Source organism: Medicago truncatula, chromosome 1 (genome assembly GCF_003473485.1).
Source record: "Medicago truncatula cultivar Jemalong A17 chromosome 1, MtrunA17r5.0-ANR, whole genome shotgun sequence".
In the NCBI taxonomy this organism is placed as follows: Eukaryota; Viridiplantae; Streptophyta; class Magnoliopsida; order Fabales; family Fabaceae; genus Medicago; species Medicago truncatula.
The window spans coordinates 46,129,061-46,156,111 of NC_053042.1; the positions used below are offsets into that span (position 1 = coordinate 46,129,061).

General features: G+C 31.5%; 2 protein-coding genes and 1 long non-coding RNA gene across 3 annotated transcripts; all 3 read left to right on the forward strand.

Moving 5' to 3' along the window:
• The first annotated feature begins 2,290 nt into the window (after positions 1-2,290).
• Positions 2,291-3,783, forward strand: LOC112417119 (uncharacterized). Its single transcript, XR_003007642.2, has 2 exons — positions 2,291-2,771; positions 3,337-3,783. It is a non-coding gene; the product is annotated as an uncharacterized lncRNA (long non-coding RNA).
• An 8,562-nt stretch (positions 3,784-12,345) lies between these two features.
• Positions 12,346-17,895, forward strand: LOC120579296 (uncharacterized). The gene is made up of 6 exons (XM_039831195.1): positions 12,346-12,393; positions 12,493-12,564; positions 17,030-17,294; positions 17,398-17,494; positions 17,588-17,715; positions 17,807-17,895. Exons 1-6 carry the CDS (start codon positions 12,346-12,348, stop codon positions 17,893-17,895), a joined length of 699 nt encoding a protein of 232 aa, XP_039687129.1.
• Positions 17,896-21,211: 3,316 nt separating this feature from the next.
• On the forward strand, positions 21,212-26,424 carry LOC11415204 (probable protein S-acyltransferase 15). Its single transcript, XM_003591812.4, has 7 exons — positions 21,212-21,538; positions 22,105-22,197; positions 22,311-22,412; positions 22,501-22,572; positions 25,637-25,735; positions 25,821-25,916; positions 26,004-26,424. Exons 1-7 carry the CDS (start codon positions 21,269-21,271, stop codon positions 26,097-26,099), a joined length of 828 nt encoding a protein of 275 aa, XP_003591860.1. The 5' UTR covers positions 21,212-21,268; the 3' UTR covers positions 26,100-26,424.
• Positions 26,425-27,051: the final 627 nt, after the last annotated feature.

Sequence of the window (27,051 nt, forward strand, 5' to 3'; positions counted from 1 at the left end):
TGGTTCAATTTTGTTAAAAAGTAATAGAAATGTTTATTTTTTAAAATTTTATTGTTGACGATAAGAAATGATAGATTAAACAATCACCAATTGTTTATTTTTGTAGTTCTTGAAATCACTTTTAAATAAAGTCTTGTGAAACTGAATAATCGTGTGCAACTGAATACATAAAAATTATGAAAAAATGATAAGTTTTAAAAAATTAATAATTAATATCCTAAATACTATTTACGTAAACAAGTTTCCAAAAATTAAAAATTAACTTCAAACATAGAACGTTGAACCTTAACTGAATTGTAAACAACTAAATTGTGGCATAACTCATAATAATATAGTATAGAAAAAGGGAAAAACTAAAAGATGAGAGGACTAAAGTCTAAGAACAAAAGACATACACAAATAAAGCAAGGCTAGTAATATCCATTATAAGAAAACTAAATAGGTAAACAAATACTCCCTATGAGTTATCCGACAAAATATCATTTATGAAATAAAGATGATAGTCTTATCCTAAAGGATGCCTAAATTATATTCCAAAAACGAAAGTACCCATAAATCCAAAGAAATGGTAGTTTTATCCATTTTGAGCTTTGTATCGTTGCTAATCCCTTGGGTTGTTTGAGGCAGATTTAATACCTACCTCTCTGTGGTATGAGTAAAAGAAACTAACTTCGTACATATTTAATATAATGGTTAACTTTATTTAGGACACATTTATCATAAATTAAAATAAAAGTGATTTTAATATAAATAATTTAGAAATTATATTTCGGAGATTTATAAGAAAAGCATAAATTATTACGTGTTTGTTTAAAATGGTTAGATAAGCCTAAAACTAATATATTCTTTTCATATATTCTTTCAAAAGCAAATCAAAATTGCTTTTTCATTTTCAACATAAAAATCAATTTTTAAACAAAATAATTCTTTTAAAAGAACTTACATTCTAGCATAACTAAGACATGAAAGATATTTTTTTGTATAGTCTTAAACAAACTAGCCGATAATTTATTTTTTTTAATTTAATAAAAATATATAATTGTATTTTTCAATCTACACTTTCTTTTCATTAATTTTTTCATGGGAACTTTGTTTAATTGAAGCATATTTTGAGAATTATAAAATTAAATATGGTCAAATTAAGTAAATTTTACTTAATTTTGGACTTTAAATATGACAACTTTTTTGTTTATATTTGAAACTAGAGTAGTATGTTGTAATGGGTTAGAGATCTATCCCTTGTTCTCTTTTTAATGAAAATCTTTTTCTTATGAAAAATGCTAACAAGTGCCCTATAAGGGTACTTGATAAGAAGGTTAAAATGAAAATTTTATCTTGGGTTTGTATATTCAACTCATTAAAACATAAAAAAATAACTTTTTTACATGAAAATTATCAATTGTTTATTTTTTTGAATCTTTAACAAATGTCTCAAAGGACACTTGTTTTATAAGGCACTTATTAAAAGACCATTTTCTTATAAAAGAAATGAAATGATAACGTGTGCCCTTAAAGTTTTCTGTCTGTAAACCGAGAATCTTTAATTGGATAGGACCACCTGAAAATCTCTCTTTTCAAAAGTTTTAGCATTGCATATTTTGTTGTTGTTGTATGATAGTAGTGTCTACCTTTTTTTTAATAATTTTTTTAATAAAATCAACAAATTATTATTTTTTGGAGAGGAAAAAGAACAAATTCTTAATAAATTATGTATGCACATCTAATATATCAATTATTATTATATTTTTATATATATATATATATATATATATATATATATATATATATATATATTACTCAACTCAATTTTTTTTTGAGGGGATACTCAACTCAATTTTTAGTAGTCGAATTTTTCTTTCAAATATTTATATGTCCCACCACCCATGAGATAAGATATAGGGCTGTAATTATTGAACTTTATATCACACCATTATCAAATCACCAAATTAACTAACGAGCAATGTTATATCTCTACAAAAATAACATCAAGAATTCTTCAAGAATAAATAGCAGTCAATTACAATGTATTATTTACCACAATTCAATGAGGTGTGGCTGAAAAATAGAAAATGAATAAATAAATTATGCAATTAAAACTTGCATGCTGTGTCTCTTGAAAAATTCTTGATGCTATTTTTCTAGAGAAATAACATTTTCCTTAACTTATTTACAAATAAATATGCTATTCTTTAAAAAAAAAAATGCTATAAAATTTAAAAAAAGAAACTATGGTAAATGTAGTATAAATATATGGTGCACACACCACAAAGATTCATCCATATCCATCGTGCCACAAACGCACACTCATAGAATTTATTCATAGGTTGTGGAAAGAGTATATTCTGTTAGGGTTCCCTAAGATGTTATTCACAATTATAAATAGCAAAGTGTCATTGAGGGTTTGGATATGCCAATTATCTTGCTCATTCACCGAATCAATTAGACTCAGAACTCTATATATACACAAAAACAACAGGTTGCTATGCAAGAATGAACCCATCATATATAGTCGTTGTTTGCAGGTGCAGCAGCATCAAGATTCACATACAAATTCTTTAATTGGTGTAATTAATCACACCGAGTGGAGTTTTTTTGTTATTGAGAATCTTGATGATGCTGCATCAGCAATAAATGATTTCAGCCGATCCATCTTAATTTATACAGTTTCCTATATATGGATCTTGGATCCGTTTTTCTTAAAAATATTGATTATTTTCTGTTTCAATATGATTCTTGATAGACTTTCATGCTCAAGTCAGAATCTCTAAGTGGTAAGATTCTAAATTATAATTCTGTCCTTATAAATTTATTGTGTTCATAACATTTTTATTTGATTAATCTGTTAGAAGACATCAAACAAAGTTTCGTATAAGTAATTGACCTGATATTTCTGACATTTACAGTAAAGATTATTTGATTAAATGTTTTCTTTCTGGTTCCATTCTTAGGGTTTTATATAAGGGTAAAAGTTAATTTATTTGTATATGGTTACCTTCATAAGAAAACAAAAATATGAAGCACATGATCTAGTACTGATCCAAAAAAAGTCCATGATCTAGTTTTCCTCTGAGGTAGGGTTAAAGCTAAGTTAACCTCAGATTTGGTTTCATATAATATAAAATTAGAAAACTATGGTGATGATGTGGCCGGCAGCTTTATGCTCCCTGGAAAGTTCATCTTCAGATACTTAATTTCTCTGACATAATATATATAACCATTTCAGATATTATCCCAAATTGAACACACACACACATATATGCAAGCTAGTTCCATGTTATTCTTGAAATGAAAAAGTAATATATACTATATTGTTTATGAGTTACCTTCATTTGACAGAATCACTGGTGATTTTAAAAATAGCTACACTTTATGATTCAAAAAATGCTTTACCTGTGCCCCAGCTCCATAGATTCTTATGTCCAAGAAGATATGTCTTCCCTGATGAAAGGAAAGGAACTCTATGAAGATATATAAACTGTGTTCATAATTTTCTTTACTTTCATTTTTCATTTTTTTGAAGATGTTTTGCAGGTTAGGCATTATATGATTTCTTTTATGTCTTGTTCTACCTCTCTGATTGCTGTCTGTCCGTACTAATAGCCAGCTGGATGATATATATTACACCTTGAACTTTTTCTTTTGTTGATCAAATATTACACTTTGGTTGAAGGGAATATATCTATATATGTGTGTGTGTGTGTGTAATGTGTATAATAAAGCTTTTAAATGGGCAGAGTATTAATTTGTTCACCGTCCTAGTACATAAATATTACTTCATTTTAATTATGGCCTTCTAATACTCTTCAGATCATTTCTATACCTCAAGCTAAGGCATTTAAAAAATGACAGTAACCACATACACAGACATCGCATACGGATACAACGCTAACACTAATATGTAGACATTAGTAATAATTTACGAAAATTGAAATGATTAAATGCAATCACATGTACCGGCACTTGTTGGATACGAACACGCCTATGATCCCCAGTATCCGTGCTCCATAGGATTGGATGTCAACATAATAACTAACTAGTTAAAGATTTGCAGAACTCAGTTTAAAAACTTTTTCTTAATATGCATAGACCTGCTTTGTGGGAATACTGCAGTATTTGAGCCAGTTGAAAAGGAACTTAATTAGTAGTTACTAAATACTAAGTTGATTGAATGAGCACTTGAGAAGAAATTGATATAACTAACTGCTGGTTGATGAGACATGATATATGGAGTACTTAGGCAGCTTTTGTGTCACCAGTTGTCCTTCCCACCATTTAAAACAAAGAGAGCAACAAAACAACTACTAGTTTTTTGGCTGTTGTCCAGTAAAGATAAACAATCATAATGATTTTTAGTACTACAATTTCTGTTTGTAATTATTATGTATAAAATACTTTGTGAGTTGTGACTCAGTATGTCATTATATCATATCTATTTGCAATAATCATGATTAGTTTTGTACGGTACAGTTCTGCTCATGTGTTTTTCTGTTTATATATATTTATCTTACTAATAATGAAAATTATGCTAAGACCATCTCAAATGACGGGATCTTAATCCATCCATAAGAATAAGTGCCTATTAGGTATCATCATATGGAAACACAAAAAAGAGTGTTTATTTGAGAAGCATTATTGAATGTCATGTTATATAGATCCAAGTCGGACATCCAATTGGTTCAATTTGAACTATCCCAAAAATAGATCCCTTACTATATATTTCTTATTTAGGTACCTAAAAACAAATTTCTCCAATGTGGATGTTTTAAGAGCATCGTAACGGACATCTGTAAAAAGAAATAATGTTTAAAAATAGGCTAAAATATGGTTTTGGTCCCTGCAAATATGTCTCATTTTGGTTTTAGTCTCTGTAAAAAAAAAATTGTTGTTTTTGGTCCCTGCAAAATATTTTGAAAATAGTCCTACTATTTTCAAAAACAAAATATTTTGCAGGGACCTTTTTAAAAATCAAAAGATTTTGTCGGGACTACTTTTCTAATAAATGGTTCAGTCATCATGTGACACGTGTGCAAATCATCACAAAAGTGGGGTCAAGAACCAAAACCAAAACAAAGCATATTTGCAGGGACCAAAACCATATTTTAGCCTTAAAAATATAAGTTAAACATATGTAAAAGTAATAAATATTCAATTTTCTATATAAAAGTTAGTATCTTTTTTGTTGTTGTTATTAATCCTCCGGTTCCTAAGGTATAAAGACCTTAGTAATCTGATATTCAATTGTAAGGTAAGTATAGTCCGACAAAAAATATTTCCACAAAGATAAAAGTTATTACTTTTATTAGTTAAACAATATTTTAAAGACATTTGTTAGTATTTTTCATTCTTTAGATAATATAAATAATGACACATTAATAGTTTGTTTAAGGTGTTATATTTTTGCTTGAATTTTACAAACTTGGCTCGTATATTTTTGTTTCTACTAATTTCACACATTTGACTCTTAGAGCATCCATAATGGAGACCCTATATTTTGAGGTCTTAACCGGATTTCATGTTTATACATCACTATTTTATAATTTTTTAATAACAGTATCTAATAAGCACTCAATCATTCCAATGGAGACCCTCTAACAAAATATCTAACTGGGTCCCACCAATAACTCATTATCATTTACATTTCAACAAAAACAATAATACAATGATTATTTTAATAAAAAGTTGTGGGATCCATTTAAGAATGAAGGTCTAAGTGAAACTTTGGATCTTGGAAGATAAAAAAAAAAAAAATTCCAATGAAAATACCTATTAAACACCGGATCTTAAATAATGAAGACCTCATCATTTAAAATAGTCTTACATACCTTCGGCAATGGTCATAAATAAGAATTTGGGTGCTCGAAGGAACCAAGAAAGTGATGCAATTTGTAATTATGTGAATATTATTCTTTATTCTCTTTGCAACCTTACACAATTAGTTGATAGCTTAGTCAGAAAAGCATATAGCCTTGTAATATCAAGATACTAAGCTTAAATCTTTCGAAAATAGTTACAAAATGGTGATTAATATCACTTTAATTAATAAAATTTATTTCATTTCCCAACATTTTGAAGATATTCTCTTTGCTACCTTTGTTGCAAAACTATCAATATAATGTATTTATAATACCGGGATCTAACGCAAGTGGTTGATGCAAGGTGAGTAAGTTGAGTTTTTCTTTTGATTTTCATTATTGATTGTCTTTGCCATCATCTTGTCCAGAGTATACCACTTTGTAGTCGTGACTCTTTTGTTGTTGTTGTTGTGTGTTTGATTCTTTATATTGTTCCTTATTAGACACATATTGTGCTTAATTGGAACGGATTTTTTTATTATATTACTCATTTAACTTCTTAAAAAAAGTAGATGGTGAAAATAATGTGTACAATGTTGTAAACTTCAAGTTATGTAGTTCAATTTCTATTGATCTAAAAAATAATGTTTGTCAATTTTTTTTTATTTTTATAGAATTCAATTAAAACAAAGAAAGTATATCAAACCTAACTTCACCCTTGTACTAAAACAACAACATGTCAAATTTAACCCCTGAACAAAGATTATATGAACTCCAGATACTCCACAAAACAACATGTGAAACAAATATCAAACCTAACTTCACCCTCGTACTAAAACTCAACCTCGAGAAATACATAAAAAACGACCAACATTCCGATGGGGAGCACACAAAATATTGTACCATACAAATAGGATGACATCACACACATAGACATAAACAGGTGAGACACTGATACCATAGGATCAATCACCACAAAAACAACACCCAATACCTTAGTAGTGACCATCGTACGCCTAAGGAGATTATCCCTAGTAAGAGCCTTATTCTAAAGAAGTTGGCAAGAGAAAACAACCACCTTCGACGAGCCACCTAGATTTCCAAACCTTTGTCAACGCCTCCACCACTCAACTGGCAAAGCCCCATCCACCTGTACACTTTTAGCAAGAACCCCAAAAGCATAATCTCGTCGTCCACTTGCAAGGGCCTTGTTTAAAGCCAGAGCAAAGCTCTGTATGAACTAGACCACTAAAATTAGCATCGTGTGGAATCAAACATGAGATGTTGAGATGAGCACACTCCAAACTCTCAAGCCAACACCACCAAACCAACCCAATTGGTATGAAAAATATGTTCTTAATTTTCCAAAAAAGGAAAAGAAATCAGAACATCAACGACTCCCATTTTTTTTCTTTATTTGGCTAATTTTTAGCTGTAGTGTAATCATAGGTAAACTTTTTCTACAATGTTTGTTTAGTTAAATTTAAGGGTGAAAAAATTGAAATATTAGCTCTAATGATTTAGTGTAGCGGTAAAAGAGAGTTTAGGTAGTGTTTTTAGAACTCAAAGGTCTTGTCTTTCTTGGAATGGACGCCATCTTCTCATCCTAATTTTTTATTAAATAAAAAAATCTAAACATTTTTAATCTCCAGATTTTTAAAATGTGAAATATTAGGAACTTCATATTCTTTAAAAATGCAAAGTTTTGAAATATTAAAACATATGCTTCTTTTTTTCTGCTCAACTTATACATTATTCTACTAATTTATGTAATTTTTGGTTACGTAGCTTTGTGGCTAGAAATTCTCATTTTATGATGAATAAGTAGGGTGTTCGGGATTCGAACTCCAGTCCTTATATATACTATGCAATGCCTCTACCATATAAGTTAAACTCACGGAGACATGCTAATTTTAGTGTGGGAAATGTTTTTTCTCGTGAGAGAATATCAAGCGAATAGACCACGACAATAGCTGGTTAGTTTTGATTGGAGGTTTATTTCTTAATTTCTGTTTTTTCAGCAAACACCTCCTTGTATTCCGCCAAACATCAAACTATGATTGATTAGTTTTGGTTCAGGAAGTTTTCGTTGTGTTTTCTTTCACACTATATAGCATCGCTCTTTTAGTTTTAAGTGTGAGAAGATTATGCTTGGAATTGTTTTAAATGTTTAAGATTCAAGAAGTGAAAATTCAAAACATCTTTATGTTACATCTTTGTGAGTGTCCTAGTATGATTGATCTCTTTTGATCATACAAGAATCACTCAAGTATAGGGGTCTAGAGTAAAACATTTCTCATGCAAATGCAAAGTCACATGCTTCACGTGACACTACAAATTCCGTTAGACCTCAACAGGTATACAAGGGCCCAATATGAAGGGATGATGCCCTACCTTAAAGGAATCAGACATTTGCTTTTTTAACATCATAAACTTTCCTAAAAACACAAGTAAAATACTAAAATACCTCCTGCGGTAGTTAACTACTGCTGGCTTATAACTAGAAAACCGGCAGCAGTTAACTATCGCTGGATTTTTTAATCATTTACTTGTGTTTTCAAGACATATTGGATGTCAGAAAAGCAACAGTCAAGGAATCACGTACGCGTCGGGTTTCCATCACACGATAAAGAGAAGAGACCATGACAGATTCCTGGGCTAGCAGCATGGCCATCTCTTTAATAATGCAATAGTAATTAGGAAGGAATGCAAATTTACATGAATGAAGTTTGTCATTGTCTTTATCAGCCATGAAGATGAAAGCTTTGTCTTATTTTTCATTTAGCTTCCCTATATAGTCGATGATGAAAAATTAATATGATCCAGGAGATGGTAGTGACACCTAAATTTGTGTCTTATGTTTAGAAAATTAAACATCATATATATTATAGGATATGGTTGTTTGGGGACCATGATGAACTTTCACTTTCCAATTAATTTTGGCTAAATATAAGGTTGTGAATATGAACATGCAGAAGGAAAAAACAACTTAATGCAATGATGCATCACAATCAAATGAGATGTATATAAAAGGTATGTCTGTAGACAAGATGACAAGTAACTGCATCTTGATTGTGCTGTATAACACTTACACCAAAGGTCAAAACAATATTACGATCACCTAAGTCCTCAAGTGAAATTTTTTATAATTAAATTTGTATTGAAGTTTACTAGAATCAGATTGATCAATGTGATTAACAATAACATAAATAATCATATAAAGGTTAATTTGATGTTAATAATAATATTTCAAATATCAAAAACGATTTTCCAGATCTTGATGGTCCCTGTATATCACTTACGCCAGCTACTATTGTACCTCCTTAACTTTCAATTGTTCACTAAGTTTGGTTGACAGTGCTCAGATATTGTACCAATTCTTAGTGTGTCCTAGCTAGTTGCTAGTGCTACCTCATTTTCACCAATAAAATTATGTACCTTAAGGGTCCACGAAAAGAAGAACTTCTATCATCCTCACATTGAAGAACTAACGATCCACATCTGCATCTCTAAAGTTCTATGATATCAAAATGGACCATTTGTACAAATTATTTGGCTCCACTGAGAGCAGTGTGACCCAACTATTTTGCCCATGTTACAATCTTCTATTACTGAGAATATTGTTTAAGATAGTAACTAACAAGTTAGTTATGTTTAGTTAGAAGTTTGTTATATTAGTTACTTTGAGATTACTTAGAAGGTATATCCTACACTCACACACAAGTGGAGGAGTTAGGGTTTGAACCTGATCATAGTGTCCGTTCTAACAATTTCGACAAATTTGTCCGTTGAGCTAAGACATGTGGATTTGTTAGATCAAAGAAGTGTTGTCTTGTAGGGCATTCCACTATTACATATAAATTTAGACTAAAGCAACCCTACAAGACAATTTAAACCAATACGAGTAACAAGCCCCGGTATTTCGGATTGGTTTGCTCTACCAACAGACAAAAATATTGCTAAAGCAGCAAAACATTGGTTCTGTCTCCGCAAATATCATGCAAACTAGTTGAAACTGTTGGGAAATAAAAAGTCCAACGTATTACTGGAACTAAGATAAGTAAAGTGAACATAAAGCATATAAAGTGTATAAACAAAACTCACCCCATAAGTTTGGCAAAATCACCGTGAAACAACATGATTTTATAAAACTACACCTTGTAGCTTCATTAAGATTATGATATCATTAGAGATTTTGTCTAATCCACCACTGTGATATTAAACATATGTATGATGAGAGGTTCGATTTTGATCAAATTATGGATTTGATTCAAATTTGGTCTTGGTTTTGAACTATACAAGAGAATTATAGAAAGGGTTTGGTTGATTGATTTATGTTTTCAGATTGGTGTACACCGTGTTACTTTTGGTTATTTTTAGTGTATGGAACATGTTGAAGTAATGCCAATTTTCGGTAAGGTTAATTATCTAGGGTGTGTGTTTGATAGATGGACACATGTAAATGTATGGACAATTGCAAAAATGTAAGGCTTTGTTCGAGAGTTTGGAGGGAAGGGATGAGAGGGCTTTGGGGTTGGAAATATATAGAAAAATGGACAAAAAATTCACATTTTTTTGAAAGAACAGTTTTTTAGAGAATGATAAACTAATACTTATGATTAATATACTTTTGATTTTAAGAATATTATAACAACATAGATTGAATTTGAAAAATTCATATAAACCCTCAATAACCCCACAAAACCCTCCCCCGATACAATTTTTGAGTTCCCCCAAATGAGGGAGATTTTTTATCATCAGTAAAAAATTAACCTCCAAAACCCTCTCCTCCCAATGTCTTCTATTTCTTCCACTTGCTCATTCCTTTTTTCCAAAACCCTCCCCTTCCCTCCAAACTCCCAAACAAAGCCTTAGAGTTATTCTAACTTGTGCCCTAAGAGCATCCACATTGGTAAGGTCTTTATCATTTAAGACCCGATATTTATTAGGTACTCCCATTGTAGGAAAAAAATTGGGAGTCTCTTAAGATCCTCAATCTTAAGTGAACCCCACACCACTTTTCAATAAAATAATCATTATTTGAGTTGCTTTTGTTGCTTTTTATTAATAAATAGTTATTGGTGGACCCATTTAGACCATTTGATAGAGGATCTCTATTGGAGTGGTCGAGTACCTATTAGGTACTATTATTAAAAAAAAAAAAAAAAGTGACGTGTCCATATGGGACTTGTTTAAGACCTCAAATATGAAAGTATCCATTGTCGATGTTCAAGGGCAGAAGTTAAGGAGTTTAAAATGGAAATTAAAAATAAATTTTATATTAAAAGTATAACTTTTGCAACTTTTAAGACAATGAATGCACAAGTTTCAAGAAAAACTTTCTACGTTTGATTTCCTAATTTATGCCTCAAGGACACAAGTTAACATTTCCCAAAATGTAAAGGTTTAGTCCAAGCTTATTTTGCACCTGGAAGCATTTTCATAATATCATTGTTCATCAAAGATTAATGCTAACATTTTTTAGTCTCTTCTAAAAAAAGATTTTTTGAGTCTAATGAATTTCTTGTCTTTGTAAGTGTGAATTATAAGTTTTCCATTGGATAAAAAAGTGGATGTTAAGTAATATATAAGTGAATAGCATATTATGAAGAGCGTAGCGAAATGTGATATTTAATGTGAATTGCAGAATTTTGTGAGCTATCTAGTCTTTTAACGCAAGTTGCGCTTCATGGCATTAGATTGAGGGCACTTCTGCCCAAATGCCACAAATCAAAGGAAAAAAAAAATATAAAAAAAAGTTAGAGGACCTACTTACATAATGTGTTAAGGTTTTGGATAAAATGATGGTGTCGAATTCTCTTTATATTGTTGCTATTAATCCAAAGTGATGATCTTTCGGGCTCCCTGAGGAGGGGGAGCACCTAGATAAGTGGGTGGACTCACACTAGAAATGAAGATTTATGTGGCAAGTGACTTAAAAGTCGCACATTCGATAAAAAAAATATGGGAACCATACTCAAATAAATAGATGGACTCAGACTTGAGTGATAGATTGTTGTGACAAGTGTGAATTAGGTTTCACATTTGATAGAAAAGTGGATTATTTTTTTGAAAAGGAGAAAAAGTGGATATTGAGCAAGAGCAAACTTATGAATGGATATTAGACTCGCACTTGAAAGGGGGATTGTTGTGGCAAGATTTATGAGTCATCTCGCTTAAATATTATGCGACATCCACTTAAAAGTTAATGTTTTAGGTAAAGATGTGGGTCCCCATTCTCCTATCATAACCCTAACATTTCTTCATAAAGTGAAAACACAAATTAAAAATCTAAAAATGATATATATTATTTTTCTCATATTTCTCTGTAATTTTGAAAGGCAATTAAATTAAGTTGTAACTAATCCCACCAACGTCCACATATTTTTTTTTTATGGTCGAGTAGCCTAGTGGTTAGAGTTCACACAATTTAATTGTGGAGAAGTGGGGTGTCCGGGGTTCGAACCCCGACCCCTGCATATAATATGCAATATCCCTACCAACTGAGCTAAGCTCACGGGGATCCAACGTCCACATTTCTACAAAACCAAACATGACACCAAGGTGTATACTTCCGAACAACATAGCCTATGAAGCACAGGCATGTCTTGGATTAGGCGTGTATCGATGTCGGACACGTATCCGACACGGACACATATAATTAATTTGAATTATTTGATTTTTTCTCAATTATTAACAGTGTCGGCGTGTCCGTGTCATATCTGATGTCCGTGTCCATATTCGTGCTTCATCTAACCATGGATTCTTAAGTGTATACTTTCGAACAACATAATTTTCTGAATGTGTGTTTCTGGACGTATAAGAACTGTGTTTATTTATTTATTTATTTATACATTCATAGTAATTTTGAGGGTTAAAAAAGTTTCCCCTTTCTTCTTCTTCTTCTTGTCAGAGAGGTGATTTAGGGTCAAGTTTGACCTAAAAATCACCCCTCCGAATTGTTTTTCGTTCTATCTTAATTGAATAAGTGATTTCACATATCTTCAGTTTTCTTTCGTTTGTTTTTGTGATTTCGTCGTCTCTGTACGACTCTGTTTGTTTTGATTTCCCGTCTTTGTGCGGGGTGTTTTTGATTTCTCGTCTTAGTGCGGTGTTTATTTGATTCAGATTGAAAGATTAGCTTTGAGCAAGTGCAGATCAGATCAATGACGTTGACGTCGTCAATGTTGCAGATCCGAAGACATGAGTATTCCGGAGACTTGACGATAGTCATATTTGTAGGTACTTTGTCGTTTTATGTTATTAACATGGATGTTGTGAGTTTGTTCACAGATTCATCATTTTTTTTATCGAATTTGAATTTATATTGTATCGATGTACTCTATCAATTTGAATGAATGAATATTGTTTATTTTTGTAAAAAGAAAAATAAAATTCATCGAAAAATCAAAAGGGAGCTTCTTTTCCACCCCTATAATTCTTAAAGATCACTTCCGTCCAAATTTATTTATCTAGACACGCAAGAAAATTATTGTTCTCTCCCTATTTATCTGGACGCAAGAAGAAAAAAATGGTATTTTTTTAGTTCAGATTGGTAAACCCTAAGCGATGTGATTTTTAAGAAAAGTGGGAAATTAGCTTCCATATTAAAGATACAAATTTTTTATTTTACTAGATTTTTGACCCGTGCTCCGCTCGTGTGTTTATTTTAAAAGATTGACATACGAATAATAAAATGCAATATATAATAGGTAACAATGAAAAAATAAATCGTGATAATCCATAGTAGACAAAATAAAACATTTCATAAAATGTATGAAATCAGAAAAAATATTATAAAAGAAAATTCGGTAATCATATCAATAATTCGGGTATATGTAACCAAGTTTACATGGAAATTAGGATAGTCGAGTTTGCATGGAAATTAGGGTATTCTGTTTGTAAACGTATTAAATAAGTGTAGAAAATATTGTCCAAAAAAAAATAGGCAACATGATAGGAATGAAATAAAGGCATAAAATTGGTTCAAAAAAAAAGTGTGCAAAATATTGTAAAAAAAAAGGCATGAAATACAAAATATTGTCAAAAAAAAAATAAAAATAAAATAGAAGGCATCAAACGTGATCATTGATATGCTCATAGTTTCTAGAACAAACGTGCAACATTAAATAAGTGTAGAAAATATTTTCTTCAAAAAAAAAAAAAACAGGCAAGAGGATAGGAATGAAATTGGTGCGATGCATTTTTTTTAGATGGAATTTGTTAGGTTAAATAATTGCAAACCTAATAAAGCAAATGAGCGGAAAAAAATTAGGTTAAATTGCTGCAGACCTAACAAAATTAATAAATAAGGATAAGGATGAGCGGGAAAAAAATAGGTTAAATTGCTGTAGACGTAACAAAATTAATAAATAAGGATAAGTGCAGAAAATATTTTCTTCAAAAAAAAAAAGGCTAGAGGATAGGAATGAAATTGGTGCGATGCATCTCTTATTCCTAAACAAAGCTTGGTTGCCCTAATTTTAACCTAATATTTTAACCTAATATTTTAGCAACTTTTCCCTCCTTCAAAACCTAACCATATTTCCTAATTCCCCTCCTCGAAACCCTAACCATGATTTCCTAACTTCACTCCCCCTAAAACCTATCTAATTGATTTCCATAAACCATATCTCCTAACTCCCCTCCTCCAAACCCTCACCAATATATTTAAATCCTTTCTCCTAAACCGAAATCTATTTCTAAAACCATACCTTTCTCTTAAACCGAAATTTCTTAATCAACATGGCTTCCAGAAACATTCAAACTTTGTTGTCATACCACTACCTCACTGGTAACCATATCTTCATTCCACTCTGGTTTAAACTAAATATATAGATTTTTGCTCTTATTCCTCGCTGTTTGAAAGTATAAATCATTCTTTCAATCCCTTTCAATCTTTTGTAGGTCCGTTGGTGAAAAACTCTTTTTCCGATCTTGACAAAGCAATCAACAAGCTCAGACTGAAATACAGATCATATATCGTTGAATATGACATTGATGTTGTATGTGTTTTTTGCGAAATATACCTATTCTTAATTATTTGCATTCTATTTTATCAATGTTTGTGATGTTTTTGTTTGTTATTTTTTTAGGGTGCAGTATGCTTGCCAAACATGTTTGGCGGTGATTTCGGAGATCAAATTGGGCGCTATGCAATATTGACTGATCCTAAGTCCAACAAGGTGTGAAGATCAGAGGGGATGCTCCGATGGTTGGGTCACATGATACCATCTACCTTGATGTTATTTACAATTACTCCATGTTTAGATAAATTGTGCAAGACCTTTTCAATTTGAATTTTAAGTTTTAGTTTCTTAAAGTTTTGGAAGCATCTATTTTTTTTGTCTTTGAATTTAGCAAATGTCCCTTGAATTTCATAAATAATTTAGCCTTGCTTGCTTTGCTTTTTGATTTATATATTTGTGTTTGTTTTTGTGTTGCTGAATCAATTTAGTAGCATGGTTGTGTTACTGAAGCATTTTAGTAACATGGCTTTTAGTAACATTATTAGTAACAATTACTAGAATCAATTTAGTAGCATAGTTGTGTAACGTCTCCTCTTAACATTATTACTAACAATTACTAATCCAAATCTATAAAATATGTTTTGGGTGGAAACAAACTAAAATCCTAATCCTAATTTCTCTCAATCAAGTAACTAAGAGATTTCATCCACATCTCTAAACTAACTTTTTGGTGGAAAGAAACTAAAATCCTTATTTCTCTCATTCAAATAATTAGGGAATTTCATCCACATCTCTAAAATATGTTTTGGGTGGAAACAAACTAAAATCCTAATCCTAATTTCTCTCATTCAAGTAACTAAGAGATTTCATCCACATCTCTAAACTAACTTTTTGGTGGAAAGAAACTAAAATCCTTATTTCTCTCATTCAAATAATTAGGGAATTTCATCCACATCTCTAAAATATGTTTTGGGTGGAAACAAACTAAAATCCTAATCCTAATTTCTCTCATTCAAGTAACTAAGAGATTTCATCCACATCTCTAAACTAAGTTTTTGGTAGAAACAAACTAAAATCCTTATTTCTCTCATTTAAATAATTAGGGGATTTCATCCACATCTTTAAAATATGTTTTGGGTGGAAACAAACTAAAAATCATAATTCCTCTCATTCAAGTAACTACTAAAGATTTCATCCACATCTCTAAAATATGTTTTGGATGGAAACAAACTAAAAATCCTAATTCCTCTCATTCAAGTAACTACTAAAGATTTCATCCACATCTCTAAAATATGTTTTGGGTGGAAACAAACTTAAATCCTAATCCTAATTTCTCTCATTCAAGTAACTAAGAGATTTCATCTACATCTTTAATCTAACTTTTTGGTGGAAACAAACTAAAATCCTTATTTCTCTCATTCAAATAAGTAGGGGATTTCATCCACATCTCTAAAATATGTTTTCGGTGGAAACAAACTAAAAATCCTAATTCTTCTCATTCAAGTAACTAAGAGATTTCATCCACATCTCTAAAGTAACTTTTTGGTGGAAACAAACGAAAATCCTTATTTCTCTCATTCAAATAAGTAGGGGATTTCATCCACATATCTAAAATATGTTTTGGGTGGAAACAAACTAAAAATCATAATTCATCTCATTCAAGTAACTATTACACATTTCATCCACATCTCTAAAATATGTTTTGGCGAATCAACTATGGTAATTCTTAAGTAAAAAAAAAATGTAAATTCTTAATTAAAACAAAGTGCCCCATCAACAATATTAATTTCATTTTATTCATATTAATCTTTATCCTAAAATGTTGGCCACTTCCTAATTTTGTTCCACTATTTTGTGCTTATCCTGATAACTAATACTCTTTATTGCTCAACCGACATATCCTACTCACACATATTCCACCTTTTTCCTATAAATATATCATAACCTATTAGCCAAACCATCTCAATCTAAATAAGCATCATCTTTCTTGGAAAGGAAAAAACAAGCCAATGATGTCTGCCAAATACACTCCAATCTCAGCTGTTTCTGGAGGAAGAAAGAATCTCAAGATGTGTGTGCGAGTTGCTCACATTTGGTTGATTCGAGAGAAGAAGGTCCCCACTAGCATCATTTTCATGAACATGTTACTGGTCGATGAAAAGGTTTCTGCATGTTTGCACTCTTAACTTTAAAATTAAAGTAATGTCATTTTTGTTTTTTAGTTATGTAATTTAACCAGCTGTTTAATGTTGTTGTTGTCGTCAACAGGGTGGACGTATTCACGCCACAGCTAGAAAAGATTTGGTGGCAAAGTTCAGGTCCATGGTTCAAGAAGGGGGTACATATCAGCTTGAAAATGCAATTGTAGATTTTAATGAAAGTCCTTATAAGGTAACTTCACACAAACATAAGCTTAGTATGATGCACAATTCAACTTTTACCAAAGTACACTTGCCTGCTATCCCTATGAACGTTTTTGAGTTCAAGCCATTCAATGAAATTCTCTCTTCAACTGTCGAGGAAGTATCTACGGGTAGGACTTGAATTCTGAATGTGTGTTGTACATTATTTCTACATATAAGCATTCGTTTATGAATTTCATACATTTGATTTTGCTTTTGTATACGTAATTTCAGATGTTATTGGTCATGTAATTGAAAGAGGTGATATAAGGGAAACTGAAAAGGACAGAAGGAAAAGCAGGGTTATTGATCTCACTTTAGAAGATCTTGAGTAAGATTTGTCTCTTTCTTTGTACCTGGTTGTAATATAATTTTAATATACCTTATGTTTCTGAATTGATATTTTGGTAATATTTTATTACAGAAACAACCGCTTGCATTGCTCTCTTTGGGGTGAACATGGCGACAAAATTGTGACCTTTTTTGGCAACCATGACAACGACACACCTACTATATTGATATTGCAGTTTTGCAAGACACGCGTGTATTTAGGTATGTCGTGTTTTAAGTTTTTGCTTTCTGCTGATATCAACAATGAAATGGGAAATTATGTTCACTTGCTGTTGATTTTTAAAAAAATTAGGTGCTATGGGAGTTGTTAATGCCTTTAATGGGACTAAGCTGATACTTAATGGCGATTTGCCTGATGTCGCTGCGTACATGACACGGTAACCATTTATATTTTCATATGCTTTAGAATAAAGACAAGTTTTTTTTGTCATAATTAAGTTGTCTGGAGGTCTCACCACTCTTCTATTAACATTGGTGCCATTTTATTAGAATGAAAAATGCATCAATACAGTTCACCCGAAGTGTCAACCAAATTTCAACGAACAGCTCCGCGTCTTTATCAGATGACTTGCTCAACACTAACCGAATGACAATTGAAAGCATGATTGAGTCAACTGAGGTAGCTATCTATTTATTGAAATTTTTAGATGTCGTTTTGGATTCATCTTTGTTATTTTTCACATGGACAGTTGTACATTGCAATATCACAGGTTACTTCGAGGGGTGGTTTAAAGATATTGATTAATGACGACGACGGCGATGATATCGATGTTGCATCAAGTGTGGTCTACAGAGAAGTTTTCCGTAATGTGTAGGACTTTTTTGGGTACTATTCATTTTCTTACTTATTGAAAGTATTTGCATGTCAACGAACTTCAGTTATAGGAACTACGTACTAGAATTATGGAACAATAACAAAGTCTATGGTAATTGTCATTTTGCTTTGATTCACGACAATTTTTACATTCAAGCGAACTACAGTGTCTTATTTTTTCAGTGAGTATTAATTTTTTTAAATGACACGTGCGTTAGCACGGGTCAATGGTCTAGTTTATTTTAGATGGAATTTGTTAGGTTAAATAATTGCAAATCTAATAAAACAAATGAGCGGGAAAAAATTAGGTTAAATTGCTGCAGACCTAACAAAATTAATAAATAAGCATAATTGTAGAAAATATTTTCTTAAAAAAAAAAGGCAAGAGGATATGAATGAAATTGACGCGATGATTTTTTTTTAGATGGAATTTATTATGTTAAATAATTGTAAACCTAATAAAGCAAATGTGAGCGAAAAAATTAGGTTAAATTGTTGTAGATCTAACAAAATTAATAAATAAGGAGAAGTGTAGAAAATATTTTCTTCACAAAAAAAAAGCAAGAGGATAGGAATGAAATTGGTGCAATGCATTTTTTTTCAGATGAAATTTGTTAGGTTAAATAATTGCAAACCTAATAAAGCAAATGAGCGGAAAAAAATTAGGTTAAATTGCTGCAGACCTATCAAAATTAATAAATAAGGATTAGTGTAGAAAATGTTTTCTTAAAAAAAAAAAGACAAGAGGATAATAATGAAATTGGTGCGATACATTTTTTAAATGAAATTTGTTAAGTTAAATAATTACAAACCTAATAAAATAAATGAGCGAAAAAAAATTAAGTTAAATTACTGCAGACCTAACAAAATTAATAAATAAGATATTCCTATATTTATACCCTAACCACACAAACCATAAGAAAATCTAATTTTATACGTATAAGTTTTTCGAAATTCAATCAATTTTCAAAAAACTTGAGTAAAGTTTTTTGATAGCCTCTCTAAAAAAAAGTTTTTGAGAGCCAATTTTATTTTTAAAATTGTTTTGATAGCCAAAATTGTAAACAGAAATATTTGAACAAAGATTTATAGAAATTTTAACTTTAGAATTAGAATTCTACTCTTTACCCAACGGTTTTTGCTCATTCTCAACTAAAATAATCAAAATGCCCATGTGTGAGTTAACTCACGCTAGTGTAAACTTTGCGAGATTTAAGTCATGCAGCGTGAGTTAACTCACACTACTCTTAATTTCAAAAAAATCAACGTAAGTTAACTCACGTTTAGTAATATGCACCTTTTTTTTTTCTAAATTGATTTAATAATACGCAATGAAGGAAGAAAGGAACACAAATAATACGCAATATTATTTAGATGACAAAATTATAAAATAAATGCTAATATAAATAAATAAAAAGGAAGAAAGAACATAAATAATACATATAAAACCTCATTTTATTAATAATTGATAAATTTACATAAATTGATACATTTTATTCGAAATTACTAAATTTGCTTCTTTGCAGTAAAAAGAGACCAACCTTGGGATAATAGAGGATCAAGGTTGGGGTAAAAAGAGATCAATCATCTTGGGGTAAATCTAAACCTGGTTCTTTTTATATCCCAAGAAAGAGTCTTTTTATCCACGGTAAACAATTTTTGGGGTAAAAAGAAGCGAATTTAGTTTTACCCCAACAATTGACCTCTTTGTGCCCAAGCCGATTGACCTATTTTTACCCCTCCCTTGACCCTGTTTTACCCCTCGGTTGACCTCATAAATTTCTCTAAGCCTATATACACCTTGTAAACTGATATATTCTCAAACTTCTTAATTAAACCTTTTTTTTCACATTTAAATGGTTTTTTTTTTTTTTTTTTTATAACTTTATTGGTGTAATGTATCCACCATTTTGTTGATGATTAATCATTGTTGGGTAACCAAATCATCTTTAATGAAGTCTTTCCTCTAATTGATATTTTTTTCATCCATAAGGTTCAAATTCAGACTTAAAGAGACTGTGTTCATTTTCACTTAGATCGACATAAAATAAACAAACTTGGTATTATAAGATTTACAACACCTATAGCTTATGGACCAACCACTTCCGTTCAACCCCGTTGCTTGAACAGATTTGTTTTAAGAAATATCATAATAATTTTTCAATATTTAATCCTATAACATTTGTTGTTCATTAGATTAATTTGTTTCCATGTTAAAATCTCACCATTCAAATATCAAATAAAAATAGTAAACTCATAAAATCTTATATGGGTTGAATTTCATGTTCTCACTAATGTTCGAAAAAGTCTCAAAGCTTAAAAAACGATATTCTACTTATTTTTATATACATTATTCATTAAGGAGGTTCTTAATTAGAAAATGAGATTTGAGTACACACTTATAAGTTATAAGTCAAATTCCTACCCACTATATACTCTTTGGTCTTTATTAGAGATTTTCTTAGTTAAAGATGGATATATTCTTCTTTCTTTGAAAGAAAAAATATAATACATTTCTCTTCTTACTAATATTATAGTGGTAATATTCTACTATATGTGTGAACATTTAAAAATGAAATACCCTTCTTTAAAAAAAAAAAAAATGAAATACCCAAAATAAAAACATCTGTTTTTTCTGGTACAAAATTAAACATTTTTTTAATAAGGCAAAATGAATTATATTTTTATTAAACTCAAATTAAAATGAATTATATTTTATTTTTTGTCTTTTTAAACATTTTTTATTAAATTCAAATGATTTGAAATATACAATCCCTATTTGAGTCAAATCAAAAAAAGCTTACAGCCATTAATAAAATGCATATTAGTATTATTTATTTAGTTCACATTGCATAAATAAATAAATGTATTTTTTATTTTCAAAGACCTTCCCTTGAAAATTTCCACCAAATCAAGGAAGAAACATAACATAACACACACATGAAGAATTCCAGGATGAAAAGGTTTGTGTCTCTTCCTGTGTTAGGAGTGTTGTCGTTGATGCTATTTGTGTATTACACAACAATCTTCATCCTCCTTGATGATTGGGTCGGTTTACGCACTTCTCCTGGCACATTGAATTCCTTCTTCTTCACTCTCTTCGCTTCTCTCTCCCTTTTCTCTTTCTTTCTTTGCGTTCTCACTGATCCTGGTCATGTTCCTTCTTCCTTTTATCCTGATGATGTTGAATCCACCGCAAATGCCAAAGATGTAAGCTTTTTTTCATAATCATTAATGGGTTTCTTTGTTTTCCCTTAATTAATGCTTGCGTTGTGTGTGCGCTTATTGCTTCATCATAAATAATTCTTAGTTGAAATGGAAATCTTAGTTTCCTATGTATGGATCAATGCTTGTTGCTAGCTAGTATTTCAATTTAGCTATTAATGTTTGATTTTGGTTAATAATTAGAAGTGCTGAACTTCTAGCTTAGGATTAAGGTGTTGCTGATGTATTTTTGACACAAAATTAGCTTTTGATATTGTTATCTCCCATGTATCATGACACTTTAGATTGAAGATGTGTCTGGTATCAAACCGACACGGCATATTAACTTACTTTTATCACTTCCATTTTTTAAATTATTATAGGTGGCTACATTTTAGTACCTAAATATGATATATGGCAGAACATTATGGCATTGATTGGTCCATGTGGCCGACCCTACTTATGTTATTGTTGTCTATATGTGTCTGTGCTTCATAGGTTTTCTCATTTGTTAATGATTTGATTCCGATCTACTTTGTTTGATCCGGACGTTGCACTTAATTTCATTGCAGAATGCAGAACAGAAGAAATGTGACAAATGCTTTGGATACAAACCTCCAAGGACTCATCATTGTCGAGTCTGCAGAAGGTGTGTTCTGAAAATGGTAGGTCAGTTGCATCCCAATTATGAATGTTGTTTTAAGCGTCCATTTTGTGTTTGGATTTCCAACGTAAAGATTTGTTTGACCTTTTTGTTGGGTTGCTGAATTTGATGCAGGATCATCACTGCTTGTGGATAAATAATTGTGTTGGTTATTGGAATTATAAGGCTTTCTTCGATTTTATATTTTATGCCACCTTAGCAAGTATTTATTCTATGGTATGTTTTCAGTATGGTATTGGCGTCTAGTTGTTATGTAATGTACAGTACAGGTTTCCTATTTGACATAAGCTTTGGTATTATGCAGGTCCTGTTTATAAGCTATGTACTTCAGAAGGAATGGGGACACAATAAAGAGAGTTCTCTTAAGCTCTTTTATGTAAGTTGCGGGCAAATTTATGGATTTCCTAATACGTAGTAATAGAATTGACCTACTCCTGTTTGAGAAAGATATATAAAGAAATTGTAGGTCATACATAATTTCCTTTCTATAGGCTGTTGGGGTAGCATATAGTAGAAAAGATGGTGGGAACTTGTTAGGAGTGCCGATAATGTGCAAGGCTTCAAAAGAACCTAACAGAACTAGGCTTGGGTGGTTTGGACATGTAGAGAAGAGACCCGTGGATTCTGTAGAAAGGAGAGTAGTTCAGATGGAGGGTAGTCAAATCATTAGAGGTAGAGGAAAACCTAGAAAAACTATAAGAGAAATTATTAAGAAAGATCTATAGATTAATGAGTTGGATAGAAATATGGAATATGATAGAACATTACAGCGTCGTTTAATCCATGTAGCCGACCCTACTTAGTGGGATAAAGTTTGGTTATTGTCTATCGAAACCAGCTGGAAATGGTTATTATGAATGGTTTAATTTTCTCTCCAATTCATTCAAAGCTATTTATTTTTTAAATCATTAAGATAGTTTAATTCTATAAATTTGTCATTATTCCTTGCATTTCTCTTTTTTCACGTCTCCTTCTAGTCTTTTCAATTGTAAGTACGGAGGCGGACAATCATGTCCGCCATTCATCTGAATTTTTAATTTTTTTAAAAGGTGCCTATCTTCAATTTTAAGCTTGGTACATTTTCTTGGGTTAATATAGAACCCTCCTGCCTTTCATTCATTAGTATATGCCGCAATTATAATTTATTGTCTTAATACTCGAGCTATATATAAGCTGACTGGCAAGTTTTGAGTCAACATATTCTAATTTACTCTTCTTTTGTATTGATTCGGCAAGATTCTGAAATCACCTTCATTTCAGATTCGGTGCCATCTATTTCCAATGTCTTTCACTACTTGTACTATTGGTGTCCTACTTAAGATGGAAAAGGGGCATCTTGGTGCTATAAAATTGCCTCCAGGGAGAGCCCTGGGAAGGGTCAAATCCCCTGTGGGTTAGGGAGTCTTACTTTCATTGGCAAGAAGCTGATTTCACGAGTCAAACTCGTGAGCTGTTAGTCACATCATAGTAACTCCCACTGTTACACCAAGACTCCTCTTTTGTCCTGCCTAAGTTGAATGTTCAAGATTAATGCTTGATATGAAGTTGTTGGTCTGCATGTAAGCTATGCCTCCTTTGTTCTACCTTGCATATTATGGACAATCTTTGAGAATTCACCACACTGCATCATTACCCTTTATAATCCACTTCCTCATCGACTTCTAGCATTCTACCACTGTTTCTACTTCACCATTCCAGGTTTTGCCCTCTCCTAATATGGCCACACGAAGTTTAAGTCTGGGCATTTGTGGTTAGGTCCAAATTGCTGACCACAATGAATTCCTCCTTTCCTGTATTCCTTGGACATCAAGCCTGTGGCCGAAAATATTCCCCAAGTATTAGATTACCCCTCCACTGCAACAACCTCTCAATAAAAAACCATTTGTGACATCATCACTCCCCATTCAGCACAACAACTTTCTTTTATATTTGATTCGCATGTGTCCTCTCTGTTCTTCTAGAATAAACTCTATATGACTCCATATCTTTCGTCCGTGACTTAATTGATCTAAATCTGGCACTTACATTTTCTGGCTTTGCTACTAGTGTTAGACCTCTTAAATCAGAATTCCTGTTTTGTGTTTCACGAAACTCAAAACTGAAGTTCCTATTCTTGTTAGAAACACTACTTAAATGGTGAAAGTTGCCTAATTGATTTAAACACGTAAAGAACAATGTTAGGTAATTATGTAACATTTCAAACCCTCTACTTTCTTCTCTTAATCGAATGATTCCACAAATTTTTCATCTTGCATCATTGAAGTGTTGTAATTAGTTTACCGCTTCAAAACTTTGCTCTTCTAAAACATCCTCTGTTCTGCAGTTCTGCTAAGTTCTCAATTCTCCTTGTTATACTTTTCCACAAATTATTTTATGTTTCCTTTCTTTTTTCTTATTGTTTACTTTTGAGGTGTTCCGAGTAAATTAGATGTTAATCAATGGGATTTATTCGAATAAGTTTAAACAATTGCATCTGTTCTTTTTGGGTACAGTTAGCAGTTTAGGGGGATTCTAGCTTGATTTTTACAATATTGATTTGGCCTTTTATCTTCTGAATCTTATTAAAATTCCAAATCCTATAAGCATATCTTATAAATAAAACGTGCATGGTTAACTAAATGTTCAATTCAGTATGTTGATTGAAACATGAAGTTCACTTTTCTGAATGAATTTTTTGGGGCACAATATAGCCATTAAGATGAAAATAATAGAAAGATGTGAAATGCACTGTGCTGAATTTTTGTTTAACAATATAAAACATATTCAGGTTTTAATCCTACCAATGGAGTTTTAGCCAGCTGTGCCTCTTATGTAGATCTTTCAAACTCTTTGGCAAGGTTGTTAAAATTGAGATCCTTCCTAGGATCGGAAGGAAAGGGGAAATGGATCACTAGACTCTACCTAAAATATAAAATTATTTTCAAACATGTATGTATGCATGTAAAAATATGTATAGTTTGTAAGAGATTAAAAAAGTAGCATTTAAACTACAACTAAAATTCTCTGGCTTCTTAAACAAGTTTTTATTGTTAGACTCCTTTGTCTATCCACGCTTATTTTCACAACTTAACAATGAAACAGCTTTTGGGCTTAAACTTTTCATGGTTTGTAGAATCCTAACTATAGAGAGTAAACCAAGTGAAAATGAAGAAAATAGTTAAAGAAAGAGGAAAATTAAGAAAAACTACAAAGTCAAACCATAAAGAATGATTTAGATTTAAATGGTTTATCGTTAGATATAATTTATGTCTGGACCTTGTGACATTGTTTGATCCATGTTGTAGTCACATTTAGTGGGAAAAGTTGTGTTGTTAATGGTTTTCTGTTGAGAAGATATACTGAAGTCTGAAAGTTCATGTTACTTTCTTTTTATTTAATCCTTAATTTTCATAAATTTTTATATATAATGACACAAGAGATATACAAATGATGATGTTTAGGTCATGTATGGAACGATAGTGGTGGGCTTGACCATAACCCTTTTGACTCTTACTGGATGGCATGTCTACCTTATTCTTCATAACATGACAACCATAGAGGTGAGTTTTAGTTGGATGTATCTATTAAAATATCTGCCTTTTTTAATCAGCTTCTTGAAACATCTCATTTGGTGCCTTTTTCCAGTATTATGAAGGAAATCGTGCAAAATGGCTGGCTACGAAGACTGGACAGAGCTACCGGCATCCATACAACATTGGCGCATACAAAAACATTACATTGGTCTGTCCCTATTCTTTGTGATATTTTCTTTTGGCGAAAACATTGTGGCCTTGCCTAAAGATGTTTGTTCATTTGTTTCTTGACCAGATTTTAGGTCCAACCATGCTGAAGTGGTTATGTCCTACAGCAGTGGGTCATCTGAAGGATGGAGTTAGTTTCCCTACATTACGTGATAATTCATAAACCTTTTGTATCGGACAAAGTACCCAGTCAACAGAAGGTCATGCCTATTGGTTTTGAAATGAAGAATTGAAAGCTCTTTCATCTGAATTTGATTCTCAGACGACAGTTTACAGAGAAAAGGCAATTGATCCTGTATGCAAGCATTGAAAAGTAAGCTTACACAATACCTTGATAGACCCCTCTACCAAAAATGAGTAACTTTAGGTCTTTTATCAGCTAGGCTCCATCATAGATTGTTGAGAATAGAAAATTTATTTGCAGATCATGTAAATCAGGTGAATATTTTTCTGTGATTTTATTCATGGCAATTGGTTTTTTTAGCACATTTAGTACCTGTTTGGAACTGCAGCACTTTTACCTAAATCACGGTGAAATTCCACGTTGACACAGAAGTTAAGGCTTGGGGCATCTTTAAAATTGTGGTGCAACATGTTTTGGACGTGAGTTTGAAACATCAAACACGTAACTAAACACTGGCTTAGAATAATAGCATTTATGTCGAAAGGTCTTTTCATAGTTTTGATGGAGAGTCTCTTGATCTTTTCTGGTCATCTTATTATTGAGAAATGAGCTCTTTTAGATTCTCTGTGTATAAAATTTATCAGTCCACTTGTTGTGTCATGACTTTTATCTATGTTCTCAGAATGAGTTCCCTCTGAACTTGGGCAAATTTACTATTATGCCTATTTCTGTTTTGGAGTATCTTACAGATGAAAGTTTCATGAAAATCTCCTCCACTTGATGGGAAGTAATGGAGAGCAACATTCCTCACCTCCACATCCAAAAAATCATAGTTGTTTTTCGAAAGTGTACTTTTGGACAACACAAATTTACATCTGTGTAGATCTAAAGTAATATTGAAGGGTCTGAAAAGTTCCATGCAAAGTAATGCACTAGCTCCTTCTAGACCCAACCCTAGTTAAGATTATATATGAATATATTATTTTATATT